Source organism: Gadus chalcogrammus, chromosome 20, assembly GCF_026213295.1.
Source record: "Gadus chalcogrammus isolate NIFS_2021 chromosome 20, NIFS_Gcha_1.0, whole genome shotgun sequence".
NCBI classification, from domain to species: Eukaryota; Metazoa; Chordata; class Actinopteri; order Gadiformes; family Gadidae; genus Gadus; species Gadus chalcogrammus.
Window position 1 is genome coordinate 5,397,407 of NC_079431.1, and position 12,464 is coordinate 5,409,870.

Below are 12,464 nucleotides of genomic sequence, written 5' to 3' on the forward strand. Positions count from 1 at the left end.
GTTACCGAGGGCTGTTTTAATTCAATAGTCGTCCATGATTCAGATCTTTGCTTATCCATGCATGAACTCCGGAGCACTGCGGAACATAATAGCTGAGCTGTTTATATTGGTATTAAGTGATTTGTAGTTTTAATGATGGTAAATAGGAGTTCACCTTTCTAGGTCCCTGAGGCTTTTTCTTCAGGTAAATTACATTGAATGCAATATGTTTATGCCCTTCAAGGGGGTATTGGCTCTTGGGAATTCTGTTCTCATCATAGCTGAACTTTTGTAGGGGAAGTAAACACAGAACGTTTTTTTTTCTATAACATTTTCTTTTTTTGTTATTTGCCTCTTGGATTAACTACATTACATCAGGATGACAAAAGGCCCTTTGAAGTTTTGAAGGATGTTTCTTTGTTGTTATATTACAAGAAAATGTGTTGCAAATTCTAAAGTGCAAAACACTGCTAAACAAATGGGGATTAAATGTCACCGAATGTGAGATTGTTTTGACACGCGGTGTATCGCTAGCCCATGTTAGATTACAGCTTTGTCCCTTAATTGCTTGTGCCTTCCCCTCCTACAAGGATAACTGCATGGAATGGAAGAAGACACAAAAAACAGCACAAAATAAAATGTAAAACAGTCTACCAATTTGCAGCAAGGCCAGACGCCCTGAAAGCATCCAATCTCCCTCCACCTGCCGTCTTTCAGCGCTTAATAAAAGGGATTTGCCGTACTCTTGTTGGCCTGTGACACATTCCTTTACAGTGGGACTGAATGGGCCTTTTATGACAGAAACATTGCTTTGGCATAGAGCGACTTGAAAAGCGAGGGGAGGCTGGCCAAACGCCGAAAGTGAGACTAATACCTCTTAAAGTGAACAAGAGGGCAAAACAGTGTCCCCCTGACAAAGACAGACGTTTCCTTCAGGTGGAGATTGTGTCTATCACGGAGGCGCGGTGCCTAGATACACTCCCAGCGCAGCGAGTGTGTGACCGGGCGATGGAGGGTGCAGATGAATTAGAATGACAACGTAGTAGTTGTATTGGATTATTTGACATTGGCTGTACGTGTGAGCCGTACTCTTGGCTGTGCGCTCGCGTGCGCCCCCCCCCCCCCCCCCCCCCCCCCCTCCCGCCGCCGCCGCCGCCGCTGAGGCTGAGTAAGTGGGTACCTCCGCCCTTTAAAGAAGAGGGATCACTATCCTTATCCAAGGACCTGAGTGGCTTTGAAAGGTAGATATGTACGCCATAGTCCTCCGCGGCGCGTAAGCACTCCCCACGATCGGGATCTCCATGGTGTTTTTTTTTCCACTTTCTTTTCCGTCTTTCTCTCCTGTTTTAATTGAGCTCAGCCCAAGTGAGCGGTAATTGATTCAGACCGCGGGCCCGGGGAACGGCGACCATGGCAAGGTGACGCCCGCCTTCCGCCTCCCTTTAATCTCGCTCGCTCTCACCCTCTTTCTGTCTCTCTGTGTCGTTCAGATTGTTTTTTCGAAATACTTGGCCACTGTGAAAGGGTGCGTGCCATCTTTCTTATGGAAATCAATGGTTCCCTTTTTTTCTGGGACCGAGGTAAAGGAACGACGAAGAGAGACAGAGAGAGAGAGAGAGAGGTGGGATAGAGAGAGAGAGAGAGAGAGAGAGAGAGAGCAGCGTGCTTCTCTCATGTCCTTTTTTTCAAACCCAAACCCGCCGTCCTACCCTCTCAGGAGGCAGCACCGTGCGGGCCGCTCTGCCCTTTGGGGCGACTGATGTTTTGTTAAGAGGGAAGCGAGGAGTGCTGTTGTTTTATGGATCCACTTTTTGTAGCGCTGGATTCCCATTCCCCCCTCGTCCTTCTCCTACTCGGTTCTCCCTTTCTTCCTCCTTTTTTATTTTTTTTGTGTTACCTTGAACCGGCCTGCCAAGAAAAAGGGAGGTTGAGAGGACTGTACAAGAGAAGGAAAAGAAAGGGAAATAAAATCACGGCTCCGCTCATTCAGATCCAACGTGTCGGTGCGAGAGTTCTCTTTTAAAGCAAATAGCGAGGGGGGGAAGAACAAGTGGTGATGGAGGAGAGACACCGAATACTATTCCCAGTCACTTTTGATCCTGCAAGTTCAAAGTCCCCCATTGAGAAGAGCTGGGAGAGTAGGAAGCATGGTGGTACAGTTGGGGGGGGGGGGGGGGAGAGGGGGTGGTGGGGTAGTTTTGACCTTCCACGCATGCTTGTGTCCTTTGAAAGTTGGCTTGCTTTCATTAGGCCACTCGGAGGCATGCTACAGTGCTACAGTTTGGCTAACTAGAAACCCCCGTTGGCATCTTTATGGGACTTTTCCTGTTTTTTCCCTCCGTATTTCTTCCGCAAACACTAATGTCTTCGGATTTAGCCAATTAGGCGTCTTTTGCCATGCCGCAATTGAATAATTTAAAACATTTGTAAGATATCTCTGATGTTGGAATGGAATAATTTGTGTGCATATAAAAGAGGAATAAATGCCAATGCTATTATTTAGTTGAAAGTGATTTAACGTATTTCATATTTGCGTTCTCCGCCCCCCTCCCCCCCCCCGGGCCCCCTAAGTCCAGAACACAGACCACCGTAATTAGACTCAATGTGCACTGCCACACTGTGGTGTGACAGTACTTGTTTGTCATTAGTACATATAACTAGTCATTTGGGTAATGACTTCTAGGTTGACTTCTTAATTTTGCATAGACATTTCTTATATGTAAATATTGGGTCAATTTCCATAATGTGCCTTTTTTTTTTTTTATTCCTGGTAGAATAATTGATGCATCTTTAAAGCTGTGTAAACTTTGGTCTTTAAATGGCTGTTTATATAGTTATAACATCAATACCCTTTATTATTATCGCAATTAAATATGTATTATTAACGTATGTTGTGAAATATTTATAATGTCATGTTAACATTGGGCAATATAATGAGAAGCCATTTGTTTTCAATTATTCTGAAATAAAGTAAAGGGTTAGGGTTAAACGCATGATGATGATAATAATCTGTTATTTTTGGAAGTTGATATATTAAAGAGCCCCAACATTGTAGTAATGAATGCAGTAGTACATTAACAGGCAAGGAGTGGACTGTGTATATTCCCTCCCCAGTTGCCTTAGCGTTGCACCTCGCATGTGAGTAATCCCCATCCCCCGGTTGTCCATCTCTGTCTCAGGCCTGGAGCTCCCCTTCATGATGATGCCCCATCCGTTGATCCCCGTCAGCCTGCCGCCCGCCTCCGTCACCATGGCGATGAGCCAGATGAACCATCTCAGCACCATTGCCAACATGGCGGCCGCAGCCCAGGGCCAGAGCCTGCCCTCCAGAATGGTCACCTCTGTGATAAAGGTAGAGCCCAATAAGGATAAACACAGCTCCGTGATGTCACCAATAGGGGAGAGCTAGACTCATTTATAGCGATAATGTATGAAAGATATTGCAAATGTCTGATTATAATGTGTTTCTAAACACTAGCAGTTTGCATGATTTTAGATGATGTTTGGTTGATTTGTCATTTAATAACACTGTCTATACCGTTCAGAAATCATGATATGGAGTCATTGAGACTCCAAATTGACTCCATAATGTCATAAAGATACCAGTGAAGGAATCACATCCTATGTACACCCTATGTTCATCCACACACCTAAAGCAAATAACGAACAGTGAAAAATATATATCAGTTGTTTTTGAGACCGCCGACTGTTACCCAGCCTACGCGATGCTTATGTGGATGGGTTCTACTTTGCGGATGTTGGGGTTCCAGGATCGTGTGCCGGACAGTCCGTCCCCGGCGCCCTCTCTGGAGGACCACAGGAGGCCCGGCAGCCACCCGTCTTCCCACCGGAGCAGCAGCGTCTCCAGCTCCCCGGCCCGCACCGAGAGCTCCTCAGACAGGATACGTACGTAGCCGCCGCGCGCTGGGGGCATCTCACTGTCAGCAGGGCATTAAAGGGGAGGCGGCACGCTAGGCTATTTGCTAATGCTAGGGAGCACTGCATGATGCACGCATGGGTGCTTCAGACGGTGGACACCGTTGGTCTGGAATTCGGGTTCCTCATTGGTCCTAATATGACCAGGCACGTCATTGGTCGAGATTTTCTGCATTTTTCTCATAGTTGATTTTATGATAACGAAGCAGTACACTCACGTATAAATAACCCTATTAGGCAAACTGTGACATTTCCCCTTTAAGGCGAAAAGAGATAGAGGTAGTCATCACAACTCCTCTCTTCCCGTCTCTCTCCCCCCCCCCCCCTCTCCCCGCAGCCGCACACCACAACGGCCTGTCCATGAACCACGCCCTGCTAGGCCTCTCCCCCAACATGCCCCCCGGGCCCAAAGAGGGGGACCTGGCCCACGACATGAGTCACGAAGCAAAGAGGATGCACCATGAAAAAGGTCAGTCCGCCTCCCAAGTTTGACGAAAAGTTAAGATGTCTGGGAGGTAATTTCGCAGACGCTTTAGTCCAAAGCGCCTTGAAGACAGACACCACTAAAGGAGCAGTTAGGGGTAAGTCATTTTGCTCAATGGTGCGCGGAGGATGCATTGAAATTGGTCATCCGTTGAAAGAAAATTGAACAGTCACCTATAACAATATTTACATTGCGATAACACAAGGTAAATACACCTCCATTTCAGGCATTTAACAACACAAGTGTTTATTTCCCATGACTTATTAGTTGGGTCATTGCAATTTGAATATTAAACTCAAACTGTCTCCATCTTGGTCCATCTCTGAGCAGACTTAGTATGAGCTTGACATGAGACCTTGACACTATTACAAGCTCAGCCAAGAAGCCGGTATGTGCCTTTGTCACCTCGGCCATCTTGGTTCCGTGTTGGTTCTCAACGCTAGCTGGGTGGGGGTACTGAATGGGGAATTTCTCATTAAGAGCCAAGATGGCCGCTAGGTGAATAAGGACCATTCTATACCAGACTACACACTGTACTTTTTTATTGTACCCCCTAAAAAAAAGAGTAATTGTAATCTACAAACTACATTTGGGACACGCAGTAATGGAATTTCCTTCCAATATCGTTTGAGGCATATCAAAAAAGAGGCAAAGAACACAAATCAAATGCTGTGGATTAATTATGAAATTAAGCAAATAATAGATTTTTGTATTCTCTGTTGGCTTAGTACTAGGGCATGGGGTGGGCGCGGGTGCACAAAGGGTGGGATGAGGTTGGTAATGATATTAAAACCACAGTGGGAATGACGGGGATGTGTGTTCCCCATTGGTTAAGGCTGTGTGAAGAGCAGTGTTAGACCTCCACTTACTGGGTGTGAAGCAGTGAATAGTAATAATTAGCAGGATCATGAACCAAGTATATGGGTCACAGCCAGTGTAGGTGTGTGTGTGTGTGTGTGTGTGTGTGTGTGTGTGTGTGTGTGTGTGTGTGTGTGTGTCTGTGTCTGTGTCTGTGTGTGTGTGTGTGTGTGTGTGTGTGTGTGTGTGTGTGTGTGTGTGTGTGTGTGTATGCGTGTGTAGGGGTGTGTGTGTGTGCGTGTCTGTGTGCGTGTATATGTGTGAGTGTCTGTGTGTCTATCGGTGTGCATGCGATTGTGTGTCTGTGTGTGTGTCTGTGTGGTGGTGCTTGCATATGACTGTGTGTGTGTGTGTGTGTGTGTGTGTGGGTGTTGGCTAGTGAGTGCATCTATATAGGAGCTGGTGAGTGCATTTACAGAGCATGCATACACATAGATAGGAAAAGATAAACGAAGCCAAGCAGTGAAAGGATGGATTATCCTTTGACAAACACACCAGAAACCCGCAGTATGCGTCTTTATTGGCTAATATCTGGTAAACATCCAAGCTAAACGTATAGTCTGGCCACCGCATTAGCATTAATTCGAGCCGTCGCAAAAATATGTCAGAGGAAATTGGTGCAATTGGAGTCATTTGAAGCGCACACATTCAGGCAACAAACACACGCTGCGTTATGGTGAAAATTGTCCATTCCTGATATGTCACAGGGCTTGATTAGGATTCCAGGCTCTTCAGCATGTGCTCCCGGGGTCTCGGGCTGTGGAAAACATTTTTATAAAATAACCCATTAATGCAGAGGAGTGCAACTAAATTAGTTACCAATTTGCTGAGCATGAATTAATGAAGAGAGCTTCTTCCAGCTCCCACAGTTGTAATTTTCATAATAACCCCGGACCTTTATTTGGCAGGTTGTTTAGTTTTTTCGTTTGAAGGTTTTCATTAGTCTAATGAGGACTGTGCAAGGGCGAGCAGTCAGCACAATTTACATGAGGAAGCTATCATAATAAATGAGGCAATTTGAATAACATGCACAGGTTTATGCAGCGACATAAGAGAGATTGTAGCAAGTCGGATCCAGAGGTAACCAATACATTAGATACAACTAATAACCAAAGTAATTCCAATAAAAGCTCTTAAGTGAAGGAAATAAAATTAATGACATATATATATATAATTATATAATAATATATCTGTATCTATTGAACAGTAATGATATGATACATGGTGCATTAGATTAATAAAGTAAATGGCGTTCCCATTGTGTGAAGGCGTGTGGAACGCGGCGGCGTTCCGACGGTTTGTTTATGGCGAGCATTTTAATTAGGCTCGCTCAACGCATCAGTTTGTTTAGACAAATGAGATAACATTCCAGTGGTTTAATGATATCCCTCCACTTGTTTGATCTTTATGATCCTGGGTAGAACGCTAGATTAATCCCATGCAATACACTCTGAGAGGGGGGCCCACAGCCAGGCATAATGGGGGGTTTGCTGTGTGCCTAACCCCCCCCCCCCCCCCCCCCTCCACACTCCTAACCACATACACACACACGCACACACAACCGCACACTCCCATTGCCCCCCCTGTCCCCCAGCTCCTATGGATGCTAGTTAAACAACGCAAACACCTCGGAGACCGTAACGTCGCACACGGCATCGAATTCCGTCCAATCAGCGGCCTGCGTCTTTCTCCTGCTCATCTCTGTTGATGAAGGACAAAGACGGCTGTTTGTTGTTGGGAAGAAAATAAGAAATAAATAAAAAACGTTTCAGAAGTTGTGTCACCGGTGCAGAGTAACCAGATGGTGGTTGTTTTTTAGTTTTTTTTGATAAACTGGGGGGGTGAGGGGGGATTATTCCTTGAACTTGATTAATATTTGTCCAAATTTTGCGCGAAAATAGAAGAAAGATCGGATGATGTTTGAGGGGGGAAAAAAGAGTGGTAAAAAAGCTAACTGTCATCTCACATGTGACTAATTGAATTGCTTCAAACAGAAAGTGTGTGCCAAAGCTTTAGACAAGCCTCTGTCTTATGAAACAGCAGGTAGCTGGCAAACAAGGAGACGTTTGGAAAAAAAAGTGGCACGGAAGCCTTTGGCTGTAAACTCACTTTGGACATCAAACACTTGACATTATTTTATTTCCTCAGGGAAAAGGTGTTTCAAACGCAAGCCATATGCATGAACGTCGAACGTTCATGTGTGCGTAGTAAGTGTATCAGTTAAACACCATGTGGCAGATTTTATGAAAAATACTTAAGGCCTACGGCGAATTTCAGCACTTGTTTTCTTCAGTCACACATGCCAGCATTCTTTCCTCCCTTGGGAAAGAGAAATGTATGACTGGGAAGTCAGGAGCTAACACAGTTTGTAAACTTGAGGCTGCAAAGCATATGCCGAGTGTGACCCACTGTTAAAGCAACGTTGGCAAATACCCGGGTTTAAACGATATATATATATATACGCCTTTGGACATGTGTTAATAATGTCCCAACCTTCCATTTGCACCAATGGTTGGTGATTGTGGTTAATATGTCACCTAATGCGTGGAGGACTCAAAAGTCCTCGCCTCTGGGCTCTCCATTCATTCATTTACTACACGGCTGTGAAGAAGACAACGATTTTTTATTCCCTTTTTGAGAACGAAAAGGATTCAGTCCTGGCTCTCTCGCCAATGCCTTCAGGGCCAACACGTTGTGTACCTGTTTGCAGTCCTGCCTCGCTGCTTCCATGATTGAGCGGCAGAGGAAACAGGATCACGGTCCACAGCTGGATAAGGGATACACATCTTCCACTTGCTGCTGTCGGGAAGCCGTTGTAGAGTAGAGGAATAGGGGGAGGAGTATAATGCTCACAAATCAAACTTAAGATGACTATCTAAAGTCTGATGGCAGACCAGCTCAAATCTGGATGAACGGGAGGTTTCACTTTCTTTCTCTTCACATTTGTATCCAACACATGCGGGAATCTGTGAGTGCGTAATTGGCAAACCCATGCCCGGCCAGAAGTAGTAAACCCTCAAAAGGTGTTTGAAAAGGTTGCAAATCAACACCGTGTGGACTGGCCACTGTAGAAAGACTGGCCATTTCTGAAAGCCTCTTGACGTTTCTGAGGTCCAGCCCAGGCTCTGTGCCGTCTCCCCCTCTGAAGTTCTGCTTTCATATTGTTGGACTGCTGGATCAGAGACGAGGTAAGGAGAAAGATAAAAGCTTTAGAAAACAGCCTTTGTGGCCCTTTTTAGTTGTGGCTTGCATATGCACATGTAACGATAATAAAACATATTCCAAAGGCCTTTTGCATCGACGAAGAAGTACCACCGTCGGTTTCTTCTCGAAGTTTCGGTCGGATGATGCACTGACGTTGATGGGCATCCCTGTATGTGTATGCTATCATTAAAAAAAAGCTTGATATGTTCACCGTAAGCTTCTTCCCGCTCTCTCATCTTGCTGACTTTAATGCATGGTGTTGTGTTCGTTCCTCCCAATGTCCTTGGCGTTTTGCGGGGCTTCAAACGCACTGCTGACTACCTGACTTTTTCTTTTGCCGAAGTCGGGATTCAAGATCATTAGCCATCACAGGGCCAAAAATGTGACTTGGCAGACAATAATGCTTTATGATCAAACAACTTGTCAGTGCGTCCCCGTCGAAATGAAAGAGTGCAAAAAAATAATTCAATAGAGGATCAATCAAATTTCGCCCCGGCCCGTGTGACAAAGATTGCTGATAGTGCAGAAAGGGGGCAATTCCTCCAGGACACACGAGTTCATTTGGATATTTGTTCTCCCCTCCTCATGAATGTTCCATCGCGTGACACCATCTCCTGCTAATCACATTTCAAGCAAAAAAAAAGAGCAAAGGGTGGAGGGGTTAGAGTGGGGGGACAGGGAGGTGGTGCTGTTGGTGCTGGTTGAGCTGGTGGCGGTGTGGGGGGAGGGATGCTTTTAGGGACGTTGAAAAGAGAGAGGTTCTTTTTAATCTTTGAAATGCCTCAAAAGTGACAGAATGCTTTCTCTTGCCAAGACGCGGCCCGGGATGGGGAGATAAATATGCTGTGGTCAGCTAAGTGTATCTCGTGAGCAGAGAGGCAAATTTAATAATGCATTATCATTCACTGGCGAAGGTGAAATCTGTCTGTCCATCAGGGGGGGCCGGGGCCTGTTTCATGTTACCCTTCGTTGGGAAACGAACAAGTGCTTTCCTCAGCCTTACCGAGAGATGCTCGCTAGGCACTAGTGCTCTGCTATACATGTCAGTTGTGGGGGGTGTCAGGGGGAAAAAAAACAGAATGCTAAAACATATCTGTGATCAAAGGCGGTTTCCATTGACCGGACCGGGAGACGTTTCGTCAGCACAAAGGCTTGTTTCCAAATAGAATCAACGGGTGGACACGAGTTTGAAAATAATTTGAATTTCCGCTTTAATTTTATTCCCTCTTTTTTTCTCTCTTCGGACATCAGTGGAGGTATTTTACATATCTGAGCATCTGCTATTATGCAGATTACGGGAAGCATATTTACCCCCAAATGCCCTTGGACAACAACATTAAACAATTATGAAGACAATGCTGGATAAATTTGCGATTCAAAACAATACATATCTTACCGGTGGCAATCGGCTTGACCCTGAATATGTATTTCTGTATTTTTTTTCAGAGACATTCCGTTGGTGTATAATTTTCATATTTACATGTAAACAGTAATTAAGTGATGCTGCGAACATGCCAAGGCCGGCCTCTGCCAAGGTAAACACCAGTGCTAGCCGTTTGCCACAGTCCATCATGTTTACAGACTTGCAGTACCCGGTGCTATTTGTGTGCTCTTTCTTGGCAAGGCCCATAAAACAGGACCAATTGGGGGCCAGCGCGAGTGGCGCGCCTCTTATCGTCTTGGCAGTCTGCAGGCGGACTTGAGGACATTGGGAGTCAAACCTTTAAATTTTCACTCTACAATAATTACGCTGCTATACTTGAGCTTTTATATCCTTTTACTGGGAAAGTAAATCATTCCTAATAAAGAGGGGGAGAATAGTGTGGGGAGAGAGACTGAGACCGAGATGTTGAGGGAGAGAAAGAGAGAGAGAGAACGAAGGGGAAAAGTGGTTGAGGACTAATTCTCTCCACCGCCTCTCTCTCTTTCAGCTCGATTCTGGGGATTTTTTTTCCCAAAGCCTTTCACTTCCACTATTCCAGTCACCTTGACTTTGCAGCACGCGCCTTATAGAGTATTGCTTATCCTGCCTAACCCCATCCTGTCAATTAGCTGTTTAAAAATTAATCTCTTTAACTGGAAATACCATGCCAGCTTTCTTCCCTCTGTAAATGAAGTGTTATTAATTCACACAGTGCAAAGCCAACGCCATGAATAATGTTATCAAACGAGATTTCCACACGTTTAACAAGTCCTTCCCATTAAAACCCCTTATGTATTTTTATAACTGTGAAACCAGGGCCGCTAATGGATTTGCATCCATTTTTATTCGGGGGAGTGGGTGTTGGAGGGAGGGGGGGGCTTGGGTGGGTGGGGGGGCTTGGGTGGGTGGGTGGGGGGGGCTTGGTGGGTGGGTGGGTTGGCGGCGGGGACCTGACTCGCCGACGCTGCCGCAGAGCGATTGCTCCTAAGCCGGGGCCCTCTTAAAGTTTACATTTTCCCATTTCCTCTTTTGTTCTCTCACCTCCGTTTAAAAAGCAGCTCAGTACATCCATCCCTGGATTAGCGCCAGGCGCCGCCGCTGACAGCCGCTCGCCGTGGCAACAGCGCGCCACGGCCTCTCCCTGTAGGGTTACCGCGCCAGGCGGTGACACCCGCGGTTTGCGCTCACTCGCGCCGGTGGGGGTGGGGGTGGCCCTCCCCATACAAATCCAGCGCATATAGATCCGGCTCCGACGGCGGGAAAGGCCAGGGCTATCTGGCCCGGCACGGCATCTCGCGGCTAATGCTTGCTCCGTTAAGTAACCTGGTGATTACTAGGAGGATTTTCCTTCCTTCCTTCGTCGGTGTGTTTGTTTGAGTTCTTAATTATGGGTTTGTAATTGCCGTGTGTGTGTTTGTGTGTGTGTCTTTTATGTGTGTTTGTCTTTTTGTGTGTGTGTGCGTGTGAGATGTTGGGCGCAGCATACAAGGCTCAGTTTAATACTTTTTGGGGGGTTGGGAGAGCTCGGGTCGCTATCGGGTCGAAACAGGACTCCCCCCATCCCCGTTTGAGCTAATCCGCAGGAGAAAGTTGTCCTAATGAATTAATAAGCGGCAAACAAAAGGGGAACCAAACAATGAAGGGGAAATAAATGGCTGGATGATTAGTGGGTCAAGCAGATTAGCATAGCGCGCAGGAGAAAACGATCTCCCCGTTTTGAACGCCAAAGGATCCGAGCAAAACAGCCGATCGATACCCGAGGCTAACTTAATCTCTGGGATTTTTCTGTCGGGTCAATAGATGGACGCGGTCAATGGGGGTCAATATGCAAAGGCAGAACCAAACAGCCCTCAAAGTGCATCACTGAAATGTCCTTGCATCTAGCTATCATCTTTTAAACCAGTCGGGCTCATCACAAATGGAGGCATAATAAAAAAAATAGAGGCGTGAACAGAGATCAAAGATTCTTATGATTGGTGATATTTTCTTTCTTCAGCTTTTGTTTAATTATTATTGCATTTCCTAATGAATTTCCTTTGGTTTCCTTTTGGTTTGTTCCATTGTAAATGTAGTGTACCCTTGCCCACGGTAATCTAAAAAAGTATTTATGGTATTTACCGCCGTGGTGGGACAGCGTGCCTTAACCTTGCCTGGCCTGCGTTGACCCCCTCCCTCGCTGTAAAGGGCCATTTCTTCTGCACTACTGTTCCCACTAAGAGCTCATTTGAAGGTGCGCGCTGGCAGAAACAAAAGTCCTGTATGCTTTTATGCAGTCATCACAGTCAGCCAAGCCCGTAATCCTCAGAGGTCCCATAATGACATAGCCCCTGCATTTATTACATGGAGGAGAGGGGAGAGGGAAAACGCTGACTTTGAACAAATGAACACCCTGACCTTTATGCAATAAATATGACATGGGCCGCATAAAAAGACAAGATATCTTCCTCCTGAATGGAAGTCAACATGAATTCTGCTCCCTCGCTTCCTGCTGCTCCCTGTCTTTTTGGTTCTCATTTGCCCTATCGTCTCTCTCTCCTTCTCTCCTTCATTCTACCCATCGGACTATCTCTTCATCTCCCC

At 45.9% G+C, this 12,464-nt stretch overlaps 1 protein-coding gene across 1 annotated transcript in view; it reads left to right on the plus strand.

Moving 5' to 3' along the window:
• The first annotated feature begins 2,856 nt into the window (after positions 1-2,856).
• The window catches only part of LOC130373346 (dachshund homolog 1-like), a 29,145-nt gene continuing 19,537 nt past the window's right edge, over positions 2,857-12,464 (plus strand). Inside the window, exons 1-2 of the mRNA XM_056579774.1 lie at positions 2,857-3,885; positions 4,253-4,384. Coding sequence (XP_056435749.1) covers positions 3,603-3,885; positions 4,253-4,384 — 415 coding nt within the window. The 5' untranslated portion in view covers positions 2,857-3,602. The remainder of the gene's footprint in view (positions 3,886-4,252; positions 4,385-12,464) is intronic.